Source organism: Salmo salar, chromosome ssa10 (assembly GCF_905237065.1).
Source record: "Salmo salar chromosome ssa10, Ssal_v3.1, whole genome shotgun sequence".
Classification (NCBI taxonomy): Eukaryota; Metazoa; Chordata; class Actinopteri; order Salmoniformes; family Salmonidae; genus Salmo; species Salmo salar.
Genome location: NC_059451.1, coordinates 104,866,701 through 104,894,584, shown reverse-complemented (window position 1 = coordinate 104,894,584; position 27,884 = coordinate 104,866,701). Strand labels below are relative to the sequence as shown.

Here is a 27,884-nt window from a genome sequence, read left to right as displayed (position 1 = left end):
CCGATCAGAATTGGAAGTGTCAGTCACATACTGCAGATGAAGTACTGGCATGGAATCACAGACCTCAGCGACGACCTTCGTCAGTAGGTGAGATGATCGAATCCCCGCTCTTTCTCCCAGCTCCTCCAACGATCTGCTCCTGCTCCGCATCAGATGACCCAGCTTGGTACACCCCACACCTAACAGACATGAACGTAGGCTGGCTGAACCCAGAGCACGGGACTGGATGGCAGTGTTGTAAAAAAGAGTCTCTTCAAAAAGCCACATCCCTAGTGGCATGCCGGCCTTATGGGACTTGACAAGAACTCTCCAAGCCTGCATAACAGACTCATAAAATGGAGTCAGGCCAGACAAATCACCCCCTCCAGCCTTAAGAGGAAAAGGTGCTTGTCTAAGCCCAAACAGCCTGCTCTCCTCATCAATGTGTAGGCTGTATTGGCCCAGCTAGAACCGTTACTGTACAACAGTCTCTGGGCTGCTTGAAGCCGGAAAGCCATGATCCTGGAAGAAATATCCACCAGGCCTTGCCCACCCTCGTGCAGTGGCAAGTACAGGGCTGCAGCTTTAATCGTGTTGTCCAGACCAGAAGAAATTGACAAGGGTCCTCTGAAGCTCTTGTATCAGACAATCATGGCTGTACAATCATCAGTCTGTGCCACAGGGTAGAGGCAGCAAGATTATTAGCTACCAGTACCCTATCCCTATAAGACAGCTGGGGTAGCACCCATTTCCTCCTTGACAGTCTGGCACATACTTTCTCCACTACACCCTCCCAGTTATTTTTCTGAAATACATCAGAGCCTAAAATACATCAGAGCCTCAAATACATCAGAGATAAACCCCCAAAGTCTTCATCCCATCTCTGCCCCACTGAAGCCCCCCTGGTAACCGTGGAGTGGACCATGTCTGAAGCTGACCTGCCCACAGCGATTCACTCTTTTCCCAATTGACTCTAGCTGAGGAGGCCCCCTCATACACCTTTAAAGTGTTTGAGAGAACCTTAACATCCTCAGCCCCTGTAATAAAACTGTCACGTCATCTGCATACACAGACAGTGCTATCGTGGGACCCTTCATTACACCTGGCACAGACAAACCAGTAAGCCTCACTCTTAAAAAACAAAGCATTGGTTCAATTGCCAGACAATATAACTTCCCTGAAACTGGGCATCCCTGCCTGATGCCCCTTTTGACAGGGATGGGACAACTCAAACCACCCCACACCTTTACCATACATGAGGCCCCAGCATACAGTAAATTCATCCAAGACAAAAAAACATCCCCAAACCCAAAGGCTTTCAATGTTTTGAACAAGTACTGGTGGTCCTCATGATCAAAGGCCTTCTCCTGATCCAAAGAAAGCAAACCTACATTCACATAAAACAGTTTACAAATGTCTAAAACATCTACTATAGAGTGGTCAGGTACACAGTAAGACTGGTCCTTGTGGACCAACAGCCCCAGATACTCTTTCAACCTGTTTGAAAGACATTTTGATACAATTTTATATTCTGCGCACAGCAATGCAACAGGTTGCCAATTTTTTATAAGAGCCAAATCCCCCTTTTTTGGCAACAATGAAAGCACCGTACGTTGACAGGATACAGGAAGAGATCCCTCAGGAAAAGATTCGAAAACCGCTTCATAAAAATCCTCCCCAAAATCTGTCTCCGCACCACGTGCTCTCACCACTGGTGTCCCCCAGGGCTCTGTTCTAGGCCCTCTCCTATTCTCGCTATACACCAAGTCACTTGGCTCTGTCATATCCTCACATGGTCTCTCCTATCATTGCTATGCAGATGACACTCAATTAATCTTCTCCTTTCCCCCTTCTGATAACCAGGTGGCGAATCGCATCTCTGCATGTCTGGCAGACATATCAGTGTGGATGACGGATCACCACCTCAAGCTGAACCTCGGCAAGACGGAGCTACTTTTCCTCCCGGGGAAGGACTGCCCGTTCCATGATCTCGCCATCACGGTTGACAACTCCATTGTGTCCTCCTCCCAGAGTGCTAAGAACCTTGGCGTGACCCTGGACAACACCCTGTCGTTCTCCACTAACATCAAGGCGGTGACCCGATCCTGTAGGTTCATGCTCTACAACATTCGCAGAGTACGACCCTGCCTCACACAGGAAGCGGCGCAGGTCCTAATCCAGGCACTTGTCATCTCCCGTCTGGATTACTGCAACTCGCTGTTGGCTGGGCTCCCTGCCTGTGCCATTAAACCCCTACAACTCATCCAGAACGCCGCAGCCCGCCTGGTGTTCAACCTTCCCAAGTTCTCTCACATCACCCCGCTCCTCCGCTCTCTCCACTGGCTTCCAGTTGAAGCTCGCATCCGCTACAAGACCATGGTGCTTGCCTACGGAGCCGTGAGGGGAACGGCACCTCTGTACCTTCAGGCTCTGATCAGTCCCTACACCCAAACGAGGGCACTGCGCTCATCCACCTCTGGCCTGCTGGCCCCCCTACCTCTGAGGAAGCACAGTTCCCGCTCAGCCCAGTCAAAACTGTTCGCTGCTCTGGCACCCCTATGGTGGAACAAGCTCCCTCACAACGCCAGGACAGCGGAGTCAATCACCACCTTCCGGAGACACCTGAAACCCCACCTCTTTAAGGAATACCTGGGATAGGATAAAGTAATCCTTCTAACCCCCCCCTAAAAGATTTAGATGCACTATTGTAAAGTGGTTGTTCCACTGGATATCATAAGGTGAATGCACCAATTTGTAAGTCGCTCTGGATAAGAGCGTCTGCTAAATGACTTAAATGTAAATGTAAAAGACCCCCAAAAGCGCTTATAAAACCCAGATGGTAAACCATCTATGCCAGGGGCTCGGCTTGTTGAGAGCAGCATAACTGCTGTGGACAGCTCCTACAGAGTAATGTCAGAGTCCAAAGAAACTCTCTGCTCAGGGCCCAATTGAGGATGTCCATGTAACAACTGTTCAGTACACAGAGAATCACAATCCTCCGCCTTATAGAGGGCAGAGTAAAAATCCACGGCATGTTGGCGCATTTCACTGTCATCCGTGGTCACTTTCCCATCAGAGAGACGAAGGCAGACCATCTGTTTACGTTGCAATGTCGACTGTCCTAGGTTTTTTTTTAAAGCGCTAGGAGCATCCATATCCTTGAGGGAAGCGAAACGAGACCAAATCAAGTCACCCTTCACTCTTTCATGTAAAAACAACCTCAGTTCATGTCTCTTGTCCTGTAAGTTCATGACTAATCCAGGGTCGTTCTGAGTGAGCAACTTCAATTCAATAGATTTGATGTCCTGTTCAAGGGCCCTGATAGTCTCTTTAACTTCAATACGAGACAGGGCAGTATACTGTTGACAAAACAATCGTATTTGGGCCTTCCCAACCTCCCACCATTGTCTCAAGGACTCAAAATTCCCTTTTGTAACCCTCCATTTTTCCCAAACAACAAAAACCTTTCACAAAACATGACATCATGTAACAACTTAACATTAAAATACCAGTAAGATGATGACCTTCATGGACAGGACAAGTGAATATCAACAGTAACAATATGGTGATCAGAGAAACCCACAGGATATAATATCACAGTTTCCAACCCTACTACAGCAGTGCCTAGATACATAAAACCTGTCTAACCTTGCTGCACTAACAGCCATATCTGTTGGCTGGGCCTCCCTGCTCTGAATCAATGACATGGTCTATAAGTGCATAATGTTATATAGACGTATGTCTACAGTTCAGGAAAAAAAAAACTGAAAAAGCAGAGGATGTTCAAGATCGTGGGCTACCTTTCAATATAATAGTGCACAACTTTTAGCCATGTGTACTGCCTAACTTTTGCATTCCTTACTCTCCACACATAAGAAAGCTCAAACTCAGTTAATAGACCAGACAGGCAAGTGGCTGACTGCAGATGAGGTTCTTCAGCAGTGCGGTCAACAGTAAAATCCACTGTACAGTTCCAGTCCCCCCCTAAAACCATACACCCCTCTTCGTCACACTGTCGTAAGGTTTCCTTTATTTGATCAAAAACAGCAATACGCTCTGTACCCTCACTAGGAGCATAAACATTCAAAAAAACTAATAAAAAAAACATAACATTCACCTTGACCAATAAAGCCCGTCCCTTGACAATCTCTGTTGTAGATACCACAGTCACCCCTAAGCCTGAGGAAAACAAAATTGCCACCCCAACACTGAAATTAGTACCATGACTGAGTATATGCTGCCCCTCCCACCACATACCCCAGTCAACCTCATTAGCCTCATCACTATGTCTCCTGTAGAGAAACTACATTAAGCATTTTCTGTTTTATTACTTCTAATACCCAGGCCCTCTTATTCCTGTCCCTTCCACCATTAATATTGAGAGAACCTACCCTTAGTACCTCCATATAGAAAAGAGAAAGGAAAAGCAGAAGAAACCACATAGAAACCAAATAGAAAGAAGACACCCTATGAGACATGATCATCATCATTATTTACATTTTCTCTTAACCTGACCACGTTTCCCACCACCTTTTGCTGCTGTGACAGCAGTAACACATTTCCTCAAGCGAAAACGCTTCTTCTCACTCAACTGGTCTAACCCCACCGTCTTCTGTAACATCACAGCTGACCTCACAAACTTATCAACATCAAAAAAATCTGCCAATTTGACAGATTTCCCAAAAGTCTGATCCAGGAACTCATTTACCTCCTCTAGACTGTAAATTGAGTCCTCACCAGCTGCTATCTTATCAATAGAGATATCCATATCCTTCTCCTGATCCTCCTCAGCTGAGGCCACAGACCCCTGACTCCCTTCTACCACATCCCTCTCAACACTCCCCACATGCAGCCCATCACTCGTACCAGGCATCTCCTCCACTACCTGGGAGACTAGCCCCACCTGAACCCCCTCCTGTACCACATTACTCATAGTGGGAATCTCCTCCACTACCTGAGAGATTATCTCCACATGAACCCCCTCCTGTACCCCAGCACTCGTACTGGGCACCTCCTCACCAGTCTGAGGAAATGGCTCTTCAGATCCATCCTTACCTTCTACAACAATATTTTTCTGCTGCATAACGTTTCCCTCTGGTACAAGTTTCCCACCTCTCCCTACATCAGTGGGCCCAGGCGTTACGAGGACCACCTCTCCCTACATCAGTGGGCCCAGGCGTTACGAGGACCACCTCTCCCTACATCAGTGGGCCCAGGCGTTACGAGGCCCACCTCTCCCTACATCAGTGGGCCCAGGCGTTACGAGGACCACCTCTCCCTACATCAGTGGGCCCAGGCGTTACGAGGACCACCTCTCCCTACATCAGTGGGCCCATGCGTTACGAGAACCACCTCTCCCTACATCAGTGGGCCCAGGCGTTACGAGGCCCACCTCTCCCTACATCAGTGGGCCCAGGCGTTACGAGGACCACCTCTCCCTACATCAGTGGGCCCAGGCGTTACGAGGACCACCTCTCCCTACATCAGTGGGCCCAGGCGTTACGAGGACCAGCTCTCCCTACATCAGTGGGCCCAGGCGTTACGAGGCCCACCTCTCCCTACATCAGTGGGCCCAGGCGCTGTCGGACCACCTCTCCCTACATCAGTGGGCCCAGGCGCTGTCGGACCAACTCTCCCTACATCAGTGGGCCCAGGCGCTGTCGGACCACCTCTCCCTACATCAGTGGGCCCAGGCATTACGAGGACCACCTCTCCCTACATCAGTGGGCCCAGGCGTTACGAGGACCACCTCTCCCTACATCAGTGGGCCCAGGCGTTACGAGAACCACCTCTCCCTACATCAGTGGGCCCAGGCGTTACGAGGACCACCTCTCCCTACATCAGTGGGCCCAGGCGTTACGAGAACCACCTCTCCCTACATGACTGGGCCCAGGCGTTACGAGGACCACCTCTCCCTACATCAGTGGGCCCAGGCGTTACGAGGACCACCTCTCCCTACATCAGTGGGCCCAGGTGTTACGAGGCCCACCTCTCCCTACATCAGTGGGCCCAGGTGTTACGAGGACCACCTCTCCCTACATCAGTGGGCCCAGGCGTTACGAGGACCACCTCTCCCTACATCAGTGGGCCCAGGTGTTACGAGGACCACCTCTCCCTACATCAGTGGGCCCAGGCGTTACGAGGACCACCTCTCCCTACATCAGTGGGCCCAGGCGTTACGAGGACCACCTCTCCCTACATCAGTGGGCCCAGGCGTTACGAGGACCACCTCTCCCTACATCAGTGGGCCCAGGCGTTACGAGGCCCACCTCTCCCTACATCAGTGGGCCCAGGCGTTACAAGGACCACCTGCACCCCTCCCTCTGCCTTCTCCCTTTTCGGGCAAGCATGTCGCTTAACATCCCCACACTCAAAACACAGTTGACTACCCGTACTTGCATAAGCCATATACAGTCTGTTGTCATACTTGACTTTAAACGATAACTCCAAAGTCTGTTCCGGTGAGTCCAAAAACATAAACACCTGTCGCCGAATCGACATAACCTGTTTCAATGCCGGGTGTTTGCAACCCAAAGGGACAATCTTAATTGAACTTGCGAACTTCCCAAACCGCAATAACTCGCGCTCCAATAGCTCATTGGGAATAAACGGCGGTACATTTGAAATCGTTACCCTTGTTGACGGAGAAAGCGCCGTAACTTGAATAAACATTCCTTTAAGAAGTACGCCATGCTCAACCATACGATCAACAAGGCGCTCTTCTTTAAGAAAAAACACCACCACTTTATTCATCCGTGACGCATAAGCAACATTCTCATATCCTACCTTCTCTCCTACGGCGACCAGAAACTCCTCCACGGTGACAGTAGCTTCAGTAACACACCTGAAACCGTGCCGAAGTGACAGGGACGGCGTCCCCATGTGGGTCGCCATCCCCGCCAAAACCAGGGTAATTTCGACACGAAAAATAATATACTTAATTCTACCACAACAACTAAATAAAAATGATAAACTTAATCATGCATAGGAAAAAAAAGATAGCACCAAGAAAAGGATACATAAAAGAAAAACCAAGATATCTAACTCTACACAACACTCGTACTCACTCACACAATTCCCAGCATGCACCAAACACTCCCAGCATGCAGAGAGAGAGAGCGAGAGCGAGAGAGAGCGATAGAAATAGAGATAGAAAGAGAAAGAGAGCGCGAGTGTGAGATAGAAAGAGAGAGATAGAAAGAGAGCGTGAAAGAGAGAGAAAGGGAGAAAGAGCGAGAGAGAGCGAGAGGGAGAGCGAGCAAGAGCGAACGAGAGCGAGTGAGAGAGAGCGAGCGAGAGAGAGCAAGAGAGCGCGCAAGAGCGAGGGAGAAAGAAAGAGAACGAGAGAGAGATAGAGAAAGAGGGAGAGAGAGAGAGAAAGAAAGAGAGAGAGAGCGAGAGAGAGAGAGAGAGAAAGAGAGCGAGGGAGAAAGAAAGAGAGCGAGAGAGAGATAGAAAGAGAGATAGAAAGAGAGCGAGAGAAAGAGAGATAGAAAGAGAGAGCGAGAGAAAGAGAGCGAGGGAGAAAGAGAGTGAGAGAAAGAGAGCGAGGGAGAAAGAGAGCGAGGGAGAAAGAGAGCGAGAGAGAAAGAGAGAGAGAGAGAGAGAAAGAGAGCGAGAGAAAGAGAGATAGAAAGATAGAAAGAGAGAGTGAGAGAAAGAGAGAGAGAGGTCATGCAGAAGAACAGCTCCTGACTTGTTATAACTTTCTAGTTGTTAAGAGTGAGATTAACACGATTAAACTAGCAAAAAATATATAGGTAATCAAATTGTACAACTGAAGATCAACACCGTAGGAAAAGATTGGTCTTTTAAAACTCACTCTGTCAATCTTAATCGTGCTAGCTAGACAAATTGAAATCTGTCAGCTAGCTTACTTCTAACTCCAACTGTTTACGGGTGATAACCATAGCAACAAGGCCACAGGCAGAGCCAGCAGAACCAGCAGCAGCAGAGACAGAGACTCCAGCAGAAATCAAATCAGAGAAGGGAAGAGTCAATTTTAAACACAGAATTCTGAGGGAGAACCCAGAAACTCTCTTTGCTGACTGCTCATACAACAGGACTGTTACAAACAGTTATTTTACACAGACCACACTAATGCCTGGCATACAGCTGTAACCAGGCATTTCAGCTATGCAACAAAGATGGGCATCTACAAGGGAAGACAAATCCACATTTTTGAGGACAGCGATAAGGACCAGGAAAACAGGTTTCGGACAGTAAACATGTACCAGAACGGTACTGTCATGGTCCAAGGTAGTGAGGCTGCACTCAGCTTTGTTGTGCAGGACTTCCCCACCCTAAGGAAGATAGCGGAAACAAAAAAAGCCAAGGACAGCACCCCGACCTCTCCCCTCACCTCAGGTACCCCAACAGCAGGAACCCAGGCCCAGAACTACACCCACACAACAGGTCTATCCTCTCCCTGCCTGCCTACAACCACCACAACAGCAGGAACCCAGGCCCAGAACTACACCCACACAACAGGTCTATCCTCTCCCTGCCTGCCTACAACCACCACAACAGCAGGAACCCAGGCCCAGAACTACACCCACACAACAGGTCTATCCTCTCCCTGCCTGCCTACAACCACCACAACAGCAGGAACCCAGGCCCAGAACTACCCGGCCTGTGCCCACCACAACAGCAGGAACCCAGGCCCAGAACTACACCCACACAACAGGTCTATCCTCTCCCTGCCTGCCTACAACCACCACAACAGCAGGAACCCAGGCCCAGAACTACACCCACACAACAGGTCTATCCTCCCCCTGCCTGCCTACAACCACCCCAACAGCAGGAACCCAGGCCCAGAACTATACCCACACAACAGGCATATCCTCCCCCTGCCTGCCTACAACCACCAAAGCCAAGACCACACTACCATCAGCCTGCTGAGAGACATGCTGGCTCTGTTAGAGGTATGGGTTACTGAGCTAAAGGAGCAGCCCTCAGCTACACCACCTCCAGCCCAGACACAGACCTTCTACAGGACCAGATCAACCAGTGCAGGACCAGGTTAAGAACTCTGTCCAGGAGTTACGAGAGAGCCTTACCACAGCGCTTGAAGAGGTAAAGGCCACCATGAGGAGAAAGCCTTACCACAGTGCTTGAGGAGGTAAAGGCCACCATGAGGAGAGAGCCTTACCACAGCGCTTGAGGAGGTAAAGGCCACCATGAGGAGAGAGCCTTACCACAGTGCTTGAGGAGGTAAAGGCCACCATGAGGAGAAAGCCTTACCACAGTGCTTGAGGAGGTAAAGGCCACCATGAGGAGAGAGCCTTACCACAGTGCTTGAGGAGGTAAAGGCCACCATGAGGAGAAAGCCTTACCACAGCGCTTGAGGAGGTAAAGGCCACCATGAGGAGAAAGCCTTACCACAGCGCTTGAGGAGGTAAAGGCCACCATGAGGAGAGAGTCTTACCACAGTGCTTGAGGAGGTAAAGGCCACCATGAGGAGAGAGCCTTACCACAGTGCTTGAGGAGGTAAAGGCCACCATGAGGAGAGAGCCTTACCACAGCGCTTGAGGAGGTAAAGGCCACCATGAGGAGAGAGCCTTACCACAGCGCTTGAGGAGGTAAAGGCCACCATGAGGAGAGAGCCTTACCACAGCGCTTGAGGAGGTAAAGGCCACCATGAGGAGAGAGCCTTACCACAGCGCTTGAGGAGGTAAAGGCCACCATGAGGAGAGAGCCTTACCACAGTGCTTGAGGAGGTAAAGGCCACCATGAGGAGAGAGCCTTACCACAGCGCTTGAGGAGGTAAAGGCCACCATGAGGAGAAAGCTAGTGCAGGTAATGGAGGATGGCAAAGGAGTTGTCTGTCATCAAGAGGGTGCTGCAGCACAGAGAGCAGACTGTAGAGACTCCCAGAGAGAAGCTGCAGCCCCTCACCACCCCTAACAACCCCACTGACCCACCTTTACCACCCCCCCATACCGACAACCCTTTACCCACACCCCCAGTCAACAAGGAGGCTCACATGGGGACACCTACTACAGAGAGAAGCCCCCTGTCACACCCCCACACAACCTTCATGTACACAGATCCTGTGTACCCCAGCCTGTAAACCCACTACTCTGGTAAAACCCACTGAGGTGGCCATCCTCATTGACTCAAATGGGAAATTCATCCAAGAGGATAAACTCTTCCCCCACCACAAGGTGTACAAAATATGGTGCCCAAAAACGCAGGATGCACTCCACATCCTGTCCCAGCCTGACTTTGGCACTCCAGGCCACATTATCATTCACACCGGCACCAACAACCTGCGAGAGGAGCAGGAGAGAGTAGGCAGCCTGGTCAACAGAGTAGCAGAGGGCCTCTGAGTGGTTCCCCAACTCCCACATCACCATCTCCACTCAGCTGCCCCGCAAAGACTTTCATCCGTGTACCATTCAGAAAGTCAATGCTGACATCACCAGAGGGTGTGGCCTACTTCCGAACGTGCACGTTGCTCACCACCCAACAATCACCCCAGAGCATCTGCACGACCACTCCCACCAGTAGGAAACAGACAGTCTCTAAAGGACGTGGCACTTGGTAGACAAACTCCCCATGCCGCACTGGACAGAGGACCACCCAGAGACCCCTACCAGACCACTACCAGACCAGAAAGGAATCCCCACGGCCCAGACCTGGCCCCGCTCCACTCCACAGGGCCCAAAAGCAGGACCAGCGCAGCTACGCAGAGGTCGTCAGAGGACAGGAGAACCCTGTAGGGTTGAGTGAGATTAAACAGCTCCTCCAATACATCTACACTAAACACGCACACACACGGACGCATGCATGCACACACACACACACACACACACATATTGTACAAACAGTTTTCTTGTTCAATGAATAGGAATATATAAACTCAGCAAAAAAGAAACGACCTCTCCCTGTCAACTGCGTTCATTTTCAGCAAACTTAACATGTGTAAATATTTGTATAAACATAAGATTCAACAGAGACAAGTTCCACAGACATGTGACTAACAGAAATGGAATAATGTGTCCCTGAACAAAGAGGGGGTCAAAATCAAAAGTAACAGTCAGTATCTGGTGTGGCCACCAGCTGCATTAAGTACTGCAGTGCATCTCCTCCTCATGTACTGCACCAGATTTGCCAGTTCTTGCTGTGAGATGTTACCCCACTCTTCCACCAAGGCATCTGCAAGTTCCTGTACATTTCTGGGGTGAAAGGCCCTAGCTATCACCCTCCGATCCAACAGGTCCCAGACGTGCTCAATGGGATTGAGATCTGGGCTCTTCGCTAGCCATGGCAGAACACTGACATTCCTGTATTGCAGGAAATCACGCACAGAACGAGCAGTATGGCTGGTGGCATTGTCATGCTGGAGGGTCATGTCAGGATGAGCCTGCAGGAAGGGTACCACATGTGGGAGGAGGATGTCTTCCCTGTAACGCACAGCATTGAGATTGCCTGCAATGACAACAAGCTCAGTCCGAGGATGCTGTGAAATACCGCCCCAGACCATGACGGACCCTTCACTTCCAGATCGATCCCGCTCCAGAGTACAGGCCTCGTAGTAACGCTCATTCCTTCGACGATAAACGCGAATCCGACCATCACCCCTGGTGAAAGAAAACCGCGACTCGTCAGTGAAGAGCACTTTTTGCCAGTCCTGTCTGGTCCAGCGATGGTGGGTTTGTGCCAATAGGCAACATTGTTGCCGGTGATGTCTGGTGAGGACCTGCTTTACAACAGGCCTACAAACCCTCAGTCCAGCCTCTTTCAGCCTATTGCGGGCAGTCTGAGCACTGATGGAGGGATTGTGTGTTCCTGGTGTAACTCGGGCAGCTGTTGTTGCCATCCTGTACCTGTCCCGCAGGTGTGATGTTCGGATATACCGATCCTGTGCAGGTATTGTTACACGTGGTCTGCCACTGCGAGGACGATGAGCTGTCCGTCCTGTCTCCCTGTAGCGCCGTCTTAGGCGTCTCACAGTACAGACATTGCAATTTATTGCCCTGGGCACATCTGCAGTCCTCATGACTCTTTTTATTGAAAACTTAGGATCTTTGTTGTAACGTGACACTTCCTACGGCTCCCATAGGCTCTCAGAACCCGGGAAAAAGCTGAATGATGTCGAGGCAGCCCCTGGCTGAAAAACATTAGCGCGTTTGGATAGTGGTCGGTCAGAGTACTATGAGACTGAGGCGCGTGCACGAGGCGACCCCATGTTTTTATTTTCTCTATCTTTGTACTAAAACACAGATTCCCGGTCGGAATATTATCGCTTTTTTACGAGAAAAATGGCATCAAAATTTATTTTAAACAGCGGTTGACATGCTTCGAAGTACGGTAATGGAATATTTAGAATTTTTTTGTCACGAAACGCGTTGTGCGCGTAACCCTTCTTTACACTTCAGATAGTGTCTTGAACGCACAAACAAAACAGAGGATATTTGAACATAACTATGGATTATTTTGAACCAAACCAACATTTGTTATTGAAGTAGAAGTCCTGGGAGTGCATTCTGACAAAGAACAGCAAAGGTAATAACATTTTTCTTATAGTAAATCTGACTTTGGTGAGGGCTAAACTTGGTGGGTGTCTAAATAGCTGTGATGCCGGGCTATCTACTTAGAATATTGCAAAATGTGCTTTCACCGAAAAGCTATCTTAAAATCGGACATAGCGAGTGCATAGAGGAGTTCTGTATCTATAATTCTTAAAATAATTGTTATGTTTTTTGTGAACGTTTATCGTGAGTAATTTAGTAAATTCACCGGAAGTTTGCGGGGGGGTATGCTAGTTCTGAACGTCACATGCTAATGTAAAAAGCTGGTTTTTGATATAAATATGAACTTGATTGAACAAAACATGCATGTATTGTATAACATAATGTCCTAAGATTGTCATCTGATGAAGATCATCAAAGGTTAGTTCTGCATTTAGCTGTGGTTTGGGTTTATGTGACATTATATGCTAGCTTGAAAAATGGGTGTCTGATTATTTCTGGCTGGGTACTCTGCTGACATAATCTAATGTTTTGCTTTCGTTGTAAAGCCTTTTTGAAATCGGACAGTGTGGTTAGATTAACGAGAGTCTTGTCTTTAAAATGGTGTAAAATAGTCATATGTTTGAGAAATTGAAGTAATAGCATTTCTAAGGTATTTGAATAACGCGCCACGGGATTCCACTGGCTGTTACGTAGGTGGGACGAAATCGTCCCACTGGCCCTAGAGAAGTTAAAACTGAAAAAATAACTTGTATTGCCAGAAAAATATGTGTTCCTTTGTGCAATATATATCCCCCCCTCAGAATCCCCATATTACTCAGAGGAGATCTTCCCCACCCTTAAGGAAGACACGTGCCTTTTCCAGGTCCAGGGAAATGTGCTCATCTGTGGGGACACAAATGCGCGCACAGGAATAATACCCGATCTAACAACCACACAAGGGGACAACTTTATTACAGGCCATACTGTTTCTAACTGTCTTCATCTCCCCCATAGAAACAACAGTGACAGCACAATCAACAAAAACGGAAGGGATCTGTTACAGCTCTGTCAAAGCCTGGGTCTGTACTTGGTCAATGATAGGTTACAGGGGTACTCTTTGGGGAGATTCACCTATTGCTCACCTCTTGGCCACAGCACAGTAGACTATATGATTACAGACATGGACCCTTTCTCTATCAGCTCATTCACTGTCAAGCCACTAACACCTCTGTCTGATCACAGCCAAATTACATTGTTCTTCAAAAGAACAGACATGGAAACAACCACACATTCCCAGCCCAATAAGCTATACAACATCAGAAATTCATACAGTTGGGCCCAAAACAGCACAGAAGAATACCAGAAAGCAACCTGGAACCAAAATATCCAAACACTCTTAGATAACTTTCTGGATACAACATTCACTCACAGTAAAGAAGGAATCAATCTAGCAGTAAAAAACATTAACTATATATTCAGGCAAATGGCAAAAGAGTGGATGGTCTCCATAATTCAGAGGTTAAATGCCTACTCTTCACAGATGACCTACGCCTGCTGCACCCAGTAAACCCCCAAAATACTAAAATAATGATTTTCCAGAGAAGATCCAGATCTCAGGGAATTAGACCAAAGTCCTCAATTGGTACAAAATATAGAGTACTGCACACACTACAATTACTTAGGTTTAAAAATAAGCTCAACTGGACACCTTAATGATGCAGTGAATGAACTGAGAGAGAAAGCAAGCAGGGCATTCAACACCATTAAAAAAAAATCAAATTGAAATACCTATTACAATTTGGCTAAAACTAACTGAATGTGTCATTGAACCAATTGCACTTTATGGCAGTGAGGTGTGGGGTCCACTTGCAAAACAAGATTTTACCAAAAGGGACAAACACCCCATTGAAACCCTGCATGCAGAGTTCTGTAAGATTTTCCTACATGTCCAGAGGAAAACTACAAACAATGCATGCAGGGCAGAATTAGGCCAATATCCACTAATAATAAAAACTTGAAAAAGAGCAATTAAGTTTTGGAAACTTCTAAAATACTTTGACCCCCTCTCATATCATTACCAAGCCCTGCAATGTCAAGAGCTGAGCAAAGAAAAGACAGACCCCTCATCCAGCTGGTCCGAGGGGCTGAGTTCACAAACCTGTTCTACTAACAAACTGAAGCCTCAGGACCCTCATCCAGCTGGTCCTGGGGAGTTCACAAACCTGTTCTACTAACACACTGAAGCCTCAGGACCCTCATCCAGCTGGTTCGAGGGGCTGAGTTCACAAACCTGTTCTACTAACACACTGAAGCCTCAGGACCCTCATCCAGCTGGTTCGAGGGGCTGAGTTCACAAACCTGTTCTACTAACACACTGAAGCCTCAGGACCCTCATCCAGCTGGTTCGAGGGGCTGAGTTCACAAACCTGTTCTACTAACACACTGAAGCCTCAGGACCCTCATCCAGCTGGTTCGAGGGGCTGAGTTCACAAACCTGTTCTACTAACACACTGAAGCCTCAGGACCCTCATCCAGCTGGTCCGAGGGGCTGAGTTCACAAACCTGTTCTACTAACAAACTGAAGCCTCAGGACCCTCATCCAGCTGGTCCTGGGGAGTTCACAAACCTGTTCTACTAACACACTGAAGCCTCAGGACCCTCATCCAGCTGGTTCGAGGGGCTGAGTTCACAAACCTGTTCTACTAACACACTGAAGCCTCAGGACCCTCATCCAGCTGGTTCGAGGGGCTGAGTTCACAAACCTGTTCTACTAACACACTGAAGCCTCAGGACCCTCATCCAGCTGGTCCGAGGGGCTGAGTTCACAAACCTGTTCTACTAACACACTGAAGCCTCAGGACCCTCATCCAGCTGGTCCGAGGGGCTGAGTTCACAAACCTGTTCTACTAACACACTGAAGCCTCAGGACCCTCATCCAGCTGGTCCGAGGGGCTGAGTTCACAAACCTGTTCTACTAACACACTGAAGCCTCAGGACCCTCATCCAGCTGGTTCGAGGGGCTGAGTTCACAAACCTGTTCTACTAACACACTGAAGCCTCAGGACCCTCATCCAGCTGGTTCGAGGGGCTGAGTTCACAAACCTGTTCTACTAACACACTGAAGCCTCAGGACCCTCATCCAGCTGGTTCGAGGGGCTGAGTTCACAAACCTGTTCTACTAACACACTGAAGCCTCAGGACCCTCATCCAGCTGGTTCGAGGGGCTGAGTTCACAAACCTGTTCTACTAACACACTGAAGCCTCAGGACCCTCATCCAGCTGGTCCGAGGGGCTGAGTTCACAAACCTGTTCTACTAACAAACTGAAGCCTCAGGACCCTCATCCAGCTGGTCCTGGGGTAGTTCACAAACCTGTTCTACTAACACACTGAAGCCTCAGGACCCTCATCCAGCTGGTTCGGGGCTGAGTTCACAAACCTGTTCTACTAACACACTGAAGCCTCAGGACCCTCATCCAGCTGGTTCGAGGGGCTGAGTTCACAAACCTGTTCTACTAACACACTGAAGCCTCAGGACCCTCATCCAGCTGGTTCGAGGGGCTGAGTTCACAAACCTGTTCTACTAACACACTGAAGCCTCAGGACCCTCATCCAGCTGGTTCGAGGGGCTGAGTTCACAAACCTGTTCTACTAACAAACTGAAGCCTCAGGACCCTCATCCAGCTGGTCCTGGGGAGTTCACAAACCTGTTCTACTAACACACTGAAGCCTCAGGACCCTCATCCAGCTGGTTCGAGGGGCTGAGTTCACAAACCTGTTCTACTAACACACTGAAGCCTCAGGACCCTCATCCAGCTGGTCCGAGGGGCTGAGTTCACAAACCTGTTCTACTAACACACTGAAGCCTCAGGACCCTCATCCAGCTGGTTCGAGGGGCTGAGTTCACAAACCTGTTCTACTAACACACTGAAGCCTCAGGACCCTCATCCAGCTGGTCCGAGGGGCTGAGTTCACAAACCTGTTCTACTAACAAACTGAAGCCTCAGGACCCTCATCCAGCTGGTCCTGGGGAGTTCACAAACCTGTTCTACTAACACACTGAAGCCTCAGGACCCTCATCCAGCTGGTTCGAGGGGCTGAGTTCACAAACCTGTTCTACTAACACACTGAAGCCTCAGGACCCTCATCCAGCTGGTCCGAGGGGCTGAGTTCACAAACCTGTTCTACTAACACACTGAAGCCTCAGGACCCTCATCCAGCTGGTCCGAGGGGCTGAGTTCACAAACCTGTTCTACTAACACACTGAAGCCTCAGGACCCTCATCCAGCTGGTCCTGGGGAGTTCACAAACCTGTTCTACTAACACACTGAAGCCTCAGGACCCTCATCCAGCTGGTTCGAGGGGCTGAGTTCACAAACCTGTTCTACTAACACACTGAAGCCTCAGGACCCTCATCCAGCTGGTCCGAGGGGCTGAGTTCACAAACCTGTTCTACTAATACAATGAAACCTCAGGACCAGAACATCCAATCAATCAGAATAAGACAAATTACAACACAGTCAAAACAAAACTACATTGCTTATTGGGAAACACAAGCACAAAGCAAAATGCAGTGCTATCTGGCCCCAAATCGACAGTACACCGTGGCTAACTGCATTTCCTGACAAAATGTCAGAAATATAAAACAATTAGAGTATCATTTCCCCAAATTTGAAACTCTTATTCAAGGTTTTAAAGACCTCTCTGATGAGAACGGGCTACCCGTCCTGTTGGGGGAGGATGCAGAGAGCTGTGGGTTGGCAGCGCACTACATTGCTGCCTGCCATAAGATGAGGGACAGTGTCTGACAGACCAATCAACCTGCACATGTCCTCTACTGTATGCTTATTGTTATTGTTCAATGTATGGTTATTTTGACCCTTGGTTATTGTTGTTACTGTTGTCCCGTTGACAATTTTGATTCTTATTATTTTAATATTGTAAATATCCAAAGTAAGCTTTGGCAATATGTACATTGTTACATCATGCCAATAAAGCCAATTGAATTGAATTGAAAGAGAGAGAAAAAGAAAAAGAGAGAGAAAGAAAGAGAAAGAAAGAGAGAGCGAGAGAGAGAGAGCAAAAGGGTTGAGGCTCTTGGAAGGGGACAATATTACCAGGCCATACCATGCTGGGCATAAGGCAAATTCAAACCCTGGGGAGTCTAGAGCAGTAACATCTGGTCTCTCTTCTCCAGGGTCAGCAGTTTGATAATAGCTAAAGTACAGTAGGGATTGTTCTACTCTGCACACAGTGATAAGTGAGAACTTTTCAAGTGGCAAACTTTTATTTTCTTTACAAACCAGTGGAAATATATATTTGTCTAGATATCGTTGGTCATTTGACTGTAGGAGGATAAAGAGAAATGGCATTCGCAACGAAGAGTACACTGACTTTTACTTATGGGGATAGGTTTTCAAACAACTGAATAGGGACAGCTAAATATAGACAGAAAGGGTCTTATTAAAACCTAAGAGGTTAGTGTGGGAGGGAGAGAGAGAGCGTGGTAGTGTCTTACCTTGTAGTCATATAGTCCCCTTGGTGACCTGTGGAGACCGAGGGGAGAAAGGGGAAGGGAGAGAGGAGAGAGAGGATGTGAGATGAGACATGGGACCTTTCCCAGAGGGGCCTGCAGAGCATTGTGCACACGCTCAGTAAAGCATATGCAGCCCTGCCATCTGCCCACAACCACTGGCTTCATGGTGACGCACACAATGACACATAATGACTCACACACAGTAACACACACTTATACTTTAACTGCAGTAAAAAAAGAAAAAACACCTGTCCAAGCACACACACACACACACACACACACACACACACACACACACACACACACACACACACACACACACACACACACACACCCTTCACTTGCAATTTTACCTTCACACACAAAAACACATGTTTTCACAAGTCAAGAAACTCCAAATCCCTCAAATTGCTCCTAACAAGAGGAGCGGTTTCAACTTTAAACCTGTGCCCATCCACTATGCACATCGACAGGATCCAACCTGTCAGAGTAACACCAGGGTGGGGCTAGCTTTACCTATACCTACTTGAACACACTCACCGACATTCACTGTAGCAGGCAGGAGTCCATGGCTAATTATTATCAAAGTCCCCATTCTCTTCCTCAACTCCCTGTACAGTCAACAGATTGACTGAGACTGACGGATTTAGACCACCCGAGAGCTTGTTGCCTGCATTGTTAGCTAGTTAGCTAGCATTCAGCAGCAGCTCAGTGTTGACAGTAGCTTAGTCAAAGGCCTTGAGGAGGTCCCACCATGTAGAACACAGTGAACCCAGCCATAATAGTCATACCGAGCTAATGCAGCCAGGCCATTAAGCTAAACACTAATCAATCATGAAGAGGGATAATACAACAGCACAATCCCTTTAACTCTGACTTGGCTCGCTAATGCTGAGGTTAGCATCTCGGTTGTGAGGCCTGATGGAGAAAGTAGCACAATGGAAATTTTACCACAGAGGTTAGATTGAAGTGGACAATTTTAGAATCAACCGAATATGTTTTTAACAGTTTCTAATTAGCTCTAAAGTTGTAAAGCACTGCACTTCGTTTGGAATGTGCATGCAATCTTTCCCTTTCATTTATTCAGGAGTTCCTTTACAAACCCACACAGACAATAGCAGAGACGTTCAGTATATCATTTCATACATATGGAAACCTGCTTAGATCACAACTCAGCCAAACAGACAGAAGGGACGTTCAGACAGAGGAGTCAGACAGATACAGACAGATAGACTAACTAACTAACAGACGGACAGACGGGACCGCCAGACAGGAAGTAGGCCAGCACAATGTGGGTCTCTGATCCCTTACCTTCTCCCAGAGTCCTCTTCAGTAGGTCGTGCTTGGCCTGCAGTTTGGAGATGAGATTGCTGCCCTCCAGAAACTCCCGGAATTTCTGTGGAGAATTCAGAGTGATTACTAGGGCTGATGAGCCAAGTGAGCGTTGCCTGCCCTTAAGACACCAATCTCTGATAAGGCAGCCAAGGGCAAAGGACAGAACGACAACAGGAGTCTTTTTAAAGCTTTATCGCACCATGTCCATCTTTAGACAGCCAGGAGGACAGAAGAAGAGAAAATAGCCTAACCGCTCGCTAAGGAAGAGATATTTTTGGAGAGCTTTGTTTCTGAGAGTTAAAATGCTAAGAGAGGGAATACATATGATATGCAGCATTTTAGAGCTCTAACAAATCCCTAGAAATACAAGCACAGCTTCTTTTCACATTCCTCAGATAGATTACAACTACTACAAGACCATGGATCACAACCATCCAAACTAGTCAAAATCCAATGTATTAATTTCGTAGCCATCTATCAACAGCAGTTTCCATAGTGACTGTCAGTCTGAATTTAAAGTCAGCAGGACTTACTGAACGGGTCCAATAAGAAACTATAGTTTTTGCTTTCCATTGCAAAACATTTTGCTATGTTTTGCTACTACAGTATGCACATGAATATGACCCTGCCCAGTTCTCTACAGTCATAACCTGGAGGTTACCAATAGGGGGCGCTTCACTCACCATGAAGTAGAACTGCTCTGTCTCCTGCTGGTTGGCCCTCCGTTTGGCGATGCTGGGCTTGCTGAGGTAGGTCTCCGACACGGTGGACTTCACCGACTCGGTGGAGCGGCTGTGGTGGAAACACTCAGAGACGTCGTAGTCCTCGATGGTCACCATGTCCTGGATGGTCGTCAGGGTGGCCTCTGACGTCTTCTTGATCTGGAGCGCACCCAAAGAGGATCGGAGCTTTAGGACAGGTTTACAGTGTCACAGGTGTAAACACATTCAAACACATTACACTGCCATTTGTTTTCCCTCAAGTACTCATAAACTCACTCAAGTTTCCCCATCCGGCTCGAAGGACCAGTGCTCAGTGACGACCACTGACCAAATGACCCCTGAACTCCTAGGCAGTAATGTGATAAATGCATGGCATTCTGACTGCCTTTCGTTTCACACTCAGCATGACAAATGCATCCGTCCTTGAGCATGACTCCAGACCAGAGCAATCAATTTGCATGCACTCAGAAACAATAGAGGTGGAAGGATGGTAGGGATGAAAGAATAGAGGTAGAAGGAAGGTAGGGATGAAAGAATAGAGGTGGAAGAAAGGTAGGGATGAAAGAATAGAGGTGGAAGGAAGGTAGGGATGAAAGAATAGAGGTGGAAGGAAGGTTGGGATGAAAGAATAGAGGTAGAAGGAAGGTAGGGATGAAAGAATAGAGGTGGAAGATAGGTAGGGATGAAAGGTCCTCAGTCTCAGGCTTTTAAAACTCATTTCCATAGTGGCCACTTCGCCATCAGCCCAAGTGCTTTTCCAGGAGCTTATAAATGTCAAGCCAAGCATATCCATCACTTACAACAGATGGAGAACACCACAATGCAAGATTCCACTAGACACTGACAATAAACATATACTTCTTTCCAGTGGATATGATATAATAATTGTGTTAAAGCTTTAATGATTTCCATCTTACTTGCAAACAAACATTTCCCACCTCAGAAATGTCCCGTCTCAATTTGAGAGAAGTTTTGGCCACTTATAAAACTTCCATTCTGTGAGGAGGCCACAACTGACGCCCTGATGTAATATATATTTGGGTGAGAAGAAGCGAAATGACAGGGAGAGAGTTAGGAGATAGATAGACAGGAGGGAAAGGATGTTTTTGTATGCCTATGGCTCACACAATGGCAGAGCGCATGTGTTCACCTGCTGGAGTGGTTCAGAGAGCGAGAACAAGAGCGTGTGAGAGAGAGGAAGCAGAGGAAGGAGAGAGAGAAAGAGGGCGAGAGCAAGAGCGAGCGAGAAAAATGAACAGGGAGAGAGGGGCAGAGAGAGGACGGAAAAAGAGAAAGGGGAGAGAAAGGAATTAGAGATCGAGTGACAAGGAAGGAGGAAGGAGAGAGACAGGAAGGAGACAGAGTGAGAGAGAGGAAGGAGAGAAAGGAGAGAGGAAGGAGAGATAGACAGGAAGGAGACAGAGTGAGAGAGAGGAAGGAGAGAAAGGAGAGATAGACAGGAAGGAGACAGAGTGAGAGAGAAGAAGGAGAGATAGGAAATAGAGATCAAGTGACAGAGAGAGGAAGGAGTGAAAGGAGAGAGGAATGAGAGAGACAGGAAGGAGACAGAGTGAGAGAGAGGGAGGAGAGAGAGGGGGAGCAAGAGAGAGAGAGAGAGAGAGAGAGAGAGAGAGAGAGAGGGGAGAGAGAGAGGAAGGCGAGAAAGAGAGAGAGACCTGGCTCTCAAGAGAATACAGGCTATGTGCACACTCCCCACAAAATGAGGTGGAAACTGAACTGCACTTCCTAACCTCCTGCCAAATGTATGACCATAGAGACACATATTTCCCTCAGATTACATAGACCCACAAAGAATTTGAAAACAAATCCAATTTTGATGAACTCCCATATCTACTGGGTGAAATACCACAGTGGGCCATCAGAGCAGCCAGATGTGTGACCTGTTGCCACAAGGATAGGGCAACCAGTGAAGAACAAACACCATTGTAAATACAACCCATATTTATGTTTATTTATTTTCCCTTTTGTACTTAAGCTATTTGCACATGATATGACATTTGAAATGTCTTTATTATTTTGGAACTTTTGCAAGTGTAATGTTTACTGAAACGTTTATGGTCATACGCACATCCTTAAAAACAATGCAATGTTTACTGAAACGTTTATGGTCATACGCACATCCTTAAAAACAATGCAATGTTTACTGAAACGTTTATGGTCATACGCACATCCTTAAAAACAATGCAATGTTTACTGTTATTTTACTTTGGCAACGTAGACATACGTTTCCCATGCCAATAAAGCCCCAGAGAGACAGACACTCTGCATACAACACAGAGAACTTTGACAGGGAGGTTCATACCATAGTCAAAGGGAGTGTTCCTTTGGTTCCACATAGCTACTATACACACAGAGAGAGGAACATATTATAACTTGTGTTTTTAATTGTAAGACCCATGACTCATTCAATGTTTGAGGCACCTTAGAAAAACAGGATGGTATGAATGAATAACGCCAAGGCTCTCTTTCATTCAACTCCCCTTTCATCTACATGTGGCAACGGTTAGGATCACAACTGATTCTGCATGCACACACACACACACACACACACACACTGTCATTCGTCTCTATGTGGAGCATAAACCAGAAACAATACTACAGGTCTGGACAGGGATAATGACAGTCTGCGAGACGAAATGTAGGATTGGCAGGCAATTCAACTTCTAATAAGAGATGTTTCAAATGAAAAAAAACTCCACCTGTCTGTTTGATCTATAGTGTGGTGATTTAGGACATCTGATGATGACACCACTATTATAGTTTTACCTTCAATTACTAAGGGAACTGGGTTATTTTACAGTTTTAGTAGTTTCAGATGAAGAGTGATAATACTGAGTGGATTGAGGGTGCTCAAAATACTTCCCTTCCTTTTCCAACAGTCTGCTTTGATAGGACCAGAAGCCCTGCGTCTTCCTAGAGGCTTTGTGAATACGGGTACTGAATACAAGTCCAGAGGTGCACTATTTAGGACCAGCCCATGGGTCCAATCATCTCTGTGCCCTGGTCATAGGAGTACCTTTCCTAGCAAGGCCCTGAGCCCCCGCTCTCCCAGCCTCTCACAGGGTGTGACAAGGGAGGCCAAGGGGCCCCGCTATCACAATATGAAAAGGTGGTCTGACGAAGGCCGTGAGGCCGATACCTAAAGCTTATTAAAGAGCAGTGTTACTAACAAGAGCAGTGTGCAGGTTTCTTCTTTCTCTCATCTTATTCAACTGTTACCGTGCACCTGCAAAAAAGATAGCTCAGATGTGCGAGTGCCTTTTGAATTACAGTATGGAGAGGACCCATGCATGAAAGTCCCTCCATCATTCAGCAGACTACTAGTTACCAGTGTTGACTGCTAGGCTCAATTACAGCAGGGCTTTCAGATGGAGACGCTCACTGGAATCTACCCACTGGTGCCCAGCAGGATCAGACCAGGAGGCCTGGAGGTGATGACATGCGACTTCACAGCTAGTACGTCACCTCCAGTATAAACCTGTCTGGGGAATAGCAGGATTTCTATTCCTCAGGGCCTGTGGTGAGCAGCAAGCTAATCTCACGATCAGTGAATCAGGGCTGCCAACAGTGACCTAACACTGAGCACACATCTCCCAGGTTTTGATGTGACACCCTGAGGTTTATCTGTAGAAAAACAAAGCACAGGCTCCCTACAAAGGAGACCGTATTGGATTGCCGGGGTTTCGTACAAAACGCCTAGAGAATATTTATTACGTTTGGTACACATCTAGCGAGAGATAGAGAAGCTGTCTGCATCTGTCTAAAGAGAAGAGAATTTAAATGTAAAATCACCAGATTCTTAGCTAGCTCTGAGAAATACCCACATTGAATGGCAAAGGAATTGTAATGAACACAACGCTGTCCTCAGAAGTAGAGGTTTAACCAACACAGCAGAACATACTCTATTTCTGCAGATATATCTGCATATACACACTGTACATCCATACATCTTTGGAGGGCACGCAAACCAGACCAGGGGGCCACAGTGGGCCCAATGGGGATGAGAGACTTCCTACTCTCATGCTAATAAATTATTCATCCATGTTTTCCTTCATCTTCTCATGCAGTCAAGGAAACATCTGCAGATCATGATACCAGAGAAAAACACAACAAATCCCAGCTTTTCACTTTTCCTGGCTGGAGTAGATCTTGGTCCGTCAAATCCTTGCCTCCGCTGTCCTCGTTTCCTCAATTCCTCTCAAAGCGCATGAACTTGGGGAGGAATTGAGTAAACAAGGAAGGAGGAAGCAAGGATTTGACAGCTAGTAATGTGTGTGTACAGTTCTGCTTCAGTGTCTTCAAATGACAGCCCCTGGAAAGGCCTTTTCAATGAGACACCATGAAGAGGCCATCTTGTGGACTTGACACAGAGCAGTGGTTCCCCATCCTGATCCATGTGTGGAGCTCTGTTTCATCCAGGCAGACAAGGGCATGCAGAACCATGTCTCTTCCTGACTCTCCACACCGATGGGTTCTGCCTGCACTGACTACATACAGGCAGTGTGAAAGCACCAGCTGGGCTTAGGTGTCAACAACAACTCCCATCCAGAAATACATCATGCCCCCTGTGGGATAGCCTGAGCCTTGTACTCTACTCTATGAAACACACCACTCACACCACAAACATACAGTGAAGAGGTCAAAAAGATACAGACATCTTGCAGACATTATGCATCTGACAAAAAAACAGATCTATACATTTTCTTTAGTTGTATAATCAAGCCGGTCTGAAATCGCTCTTCACATTTACAAGCATTCTTTCCCAAGTCATTATTTCTTTGCGAGATAAAAGACAGAAGGTTGTGTGCACTGGTGTGAGACAAGACGAGATGAAGCGGAGAAAGGAGAAGCAGGTCAGACGTGAGACAACAAGAGACAAGAAGCCAGACTGATGGACGTGATTGCACTCCCTAACACCACAGCAGCAGACAGTGTCATTTCCTTCCCATTGGCTTTTTATTTAGCAAGCACTCAGGCATGCCAGCCAGTCCGATTAAAATGTTACAGCCAGGGATGCACCTCCAATTTCGAAACCGAGAGAAGTGGGACAGTGTACAAATAAAACAGATTGTGTGTGTGTGAGAGAGAGAGAGAGAGAGAGAGAGAGAGAGAGAGAGAGAGAGAGAGAGAGAGAGTGATTTTTTTCCACCATTGGGAGCGAGGGAGAAGACTTCTCTGAGTGCTTCTGAAGGCTGCCTGCAGTGTAGGAGAGTTTTGTTGTATGGAAACTATTCCAACTTCGATTTCTGAAAGATTTAAGATATCAACTCCCCTTGGCTACCTTCTGACTGAAGTGAACTTTTCATACAGCATTTCAATTCCTTCCCAACATGCGACCACAATGGACCAAAATGCAAGCAGATGATGTTGATTGGCGTGGTTGGCTACCCAAGCGAGTCAGGGTTGTGTTCATTAGGATCCAAATAGAAAAAACTGACTGAAACAGGGAGGGACCACTTGGATTTAAGGACTAGCTGGTCCAATAAAAAAACACTCATTTGCGTTTTTCATTGCAATACTTTTCTGTTGCATACCCTACTGAATACGACCAAGGTATGGCAGTGTTAGGCTCCCTCTTACCTCCTCGTTCTCGATGTTCAGAGTGGCCAGGCGGGACTGTAGCTGCTGGAACCTCAACATCAGCTCTCCGCTCACCGGCGGCTGCATCGCGATCTGGCACACCTGGGCAGGAAGAGGAAACACATCATTACTAAACAGAAAGTCACCACCATCTGACAGGGGGGTTACTGAATCTGACAGGGGGGTTACTGAATCTGACAGGGGGGTTACTGAATCTGACAGGGGGGTTACTGAATCTGACAGGGGGGTTACTGAATCTGACAGGGGGTTACTTAATCTGACAGGGGGGTTACTGAATCTGACAGGGGGTTACTGAATCTGACAGGGGGGTTACTGAATCTGACAGGGGGTTACTTAATCTGACAGGGGGGTTACTGAATCTGACAGGGGGGTTACTGAATCTGACAGGGGGTTACTGAATCTGACAGGGGGTTACTGAATCTGACAGGGGGGTTACTTAATCTGACAGGGGGGGTTACTGAATCTGACAGGGGGGTTACTGAATCTGACAGGGGGGTTACTGAATCTGACAGGGGGGTTACTGAATCTGACAGGGGGTTACTGAATCTGACAGGGGGGTTACTGAATCTGACAGGGGGTTACTGAATCTGACAGGGGGGTTACTGAATCTGACAGGGGGTTACTGAATCTGACAGGGGGGTTACTTAATCTGACAGGGGGGTTACTGAATCTGACAGGGGGGTTACTGAATCTGACAGGGGGGTTACTGAATCTGACAGGGGGTTACTTAATCTGACAGGGGGTTACTGAATCTGACAGGGGGTTACTGAATCTGACAGGGGGGTTACTGAATCTGACAGGGGGGTTACTGAATCTGACAGGGGGTTACTGAATCTGACAGGGGGGTTACTGAATCTGACAGGGGGTTACTGAATCTGACAGGGGGGTTACTGAATCTGACAGGGGGGTTACTGAATCTGACAGGGGGGTTACTTAATCTGACAGGGGTTTACTTAATCTGACAGGGGGGTTACTGAATCTGACAGGGGGGTTACTGAATCTGACAGGGGGTTACATAATCTGACAGGGGGGTTACTTAATCTGACAGGGGGGTTACTTAATCTCACAGGGTGGTTACTTAATCTGACAGGGGGGTTACTTAATCTGACAGGGGGGTTACTTAATCTGACAAGGGGGGTTACTTAATCTGACAGGGGGTTACTTAATCTGACAGGGGGGTTACTTAATCTGACAGGGGGGTTACTTAATCTGACAGGGGGGTTACTTAATCTGACAGGGGGGTTACTTAATCTGACAGGGGGGTTACTTAATCTGACAGGGGGGTTACTTAATCTGACAGGGGGGTTACTTAATCTGACAGGGGGGTTACTTAATCTGACAGGGGGGTTACTTAACCTTATCCTAAAATGGCAAAGACATCAGAAATGTGTTTTAAACTACACCACAAATGTCACTGACCCAGATGTGAATCCAGACAGCCACAGATCAATAGCTTGTAAACAGACATGATATCAGGGACCCCAGAGCCAACGACTCAACAGTAAAATTAATTCAGCGTGTTGCGCTGCTCCATTTGACTTGAGGCTGAGAAATGAGACGTGCTTGTCATTGGTTTCGGCCTATAAACATCTCCTCTGCCGGCCCAGACACAGTAAAACGTGCAATTAAGCTGCCAAAACCAGGGCTCATTTAGTACAAGACCTTTTAATCAACCTCACTTCCACCCTGTACAGCATATAGGACTGAACATATTGGTTCTGTTAAAAAAACGGTGGTCTCCTCAACCATTAGGACAAACAGCACTAGTTTTCAATACAGTAATGGATGAATGAATGAATGAATGAATGAATGAATGAATGACTGAGTGGATAGATGGATGGAGAAATGGACACAAAGAACAACGAGCCTGTGGGTCTCAATGTCTCACCTCATCGCCCATGTGGGGCTGGAACTGGAACTTGATGGGCGGGCAGAAGGCTGTGGGGTACAACTCCATGAAGCGCTGGCGGTCGCTGCGGGGGTCCAGACTGTCCACGGCGTTCTCGATGATGTCTAGGCCCTCGTGGCGACTTGTCTCCAGGTTGTACTCAGCCGATAGGTAGGTCCGCAGGGCACGGTTCAGGCTGGCGTGGTAGCCCAGATCACAGCACTGGTAGAGGGGAAGATGAGACTGTACTGGATCAGGATGCCCCGTTTACTGCAACGTCTGACAACCTGATGAGAAGCTTCTAAAATGTCAAGTCCAGCCACGGTACAAGGTTTGAAAATACTAA

At 47.6% G+C, this 27,884-nt stretch overlaps 1 protein-coding gene across 4 annotated transcripts in view; it reads right to left on the bottom strand.

Annotated features, from left to right (window-relative positions):
- LOC106561395 (SLIT-ROBO Rho GTPase-activating protein 1) overlaps positions 1–27,884 on the bottom strand; it is a 188,674-nt gene that overhangs the window by 41,898 nt on the left and 118,892 nt on the right. For all 4 annotated transcript variants that reach the window (XR_006757068.1, XM_045688309.1, XM_045688311.1 and 1 more), the window contains exons 7-11: positions 27,539–27,760; positions 25,630–25,731; positions 19,990–20,187; positions 19,283–19,367; positions 17,954–17,981 (exon numbers count right to left, since the gene is read on the bottom strand). Coding sequence is in view for 3 of the 4 variants with exons in the window: in XM_045688309.1 (XP_045544265.1) it covers positions 17,954–17,981; positions 19,283–19,367; positions 19,990–20,187; positions 25,630–25,731; positions 27,539–27,760 (635 nt within the window). In the remaining variant the exon portion in view is untranslated. The remainder of the gene's footprint in view (positions 1–17,953; positions 17,982–19,282; positions 19,368–19,989; positions 20,188–25,629; positions 25,732–27,538; positions 27,761–27,884) is intronic.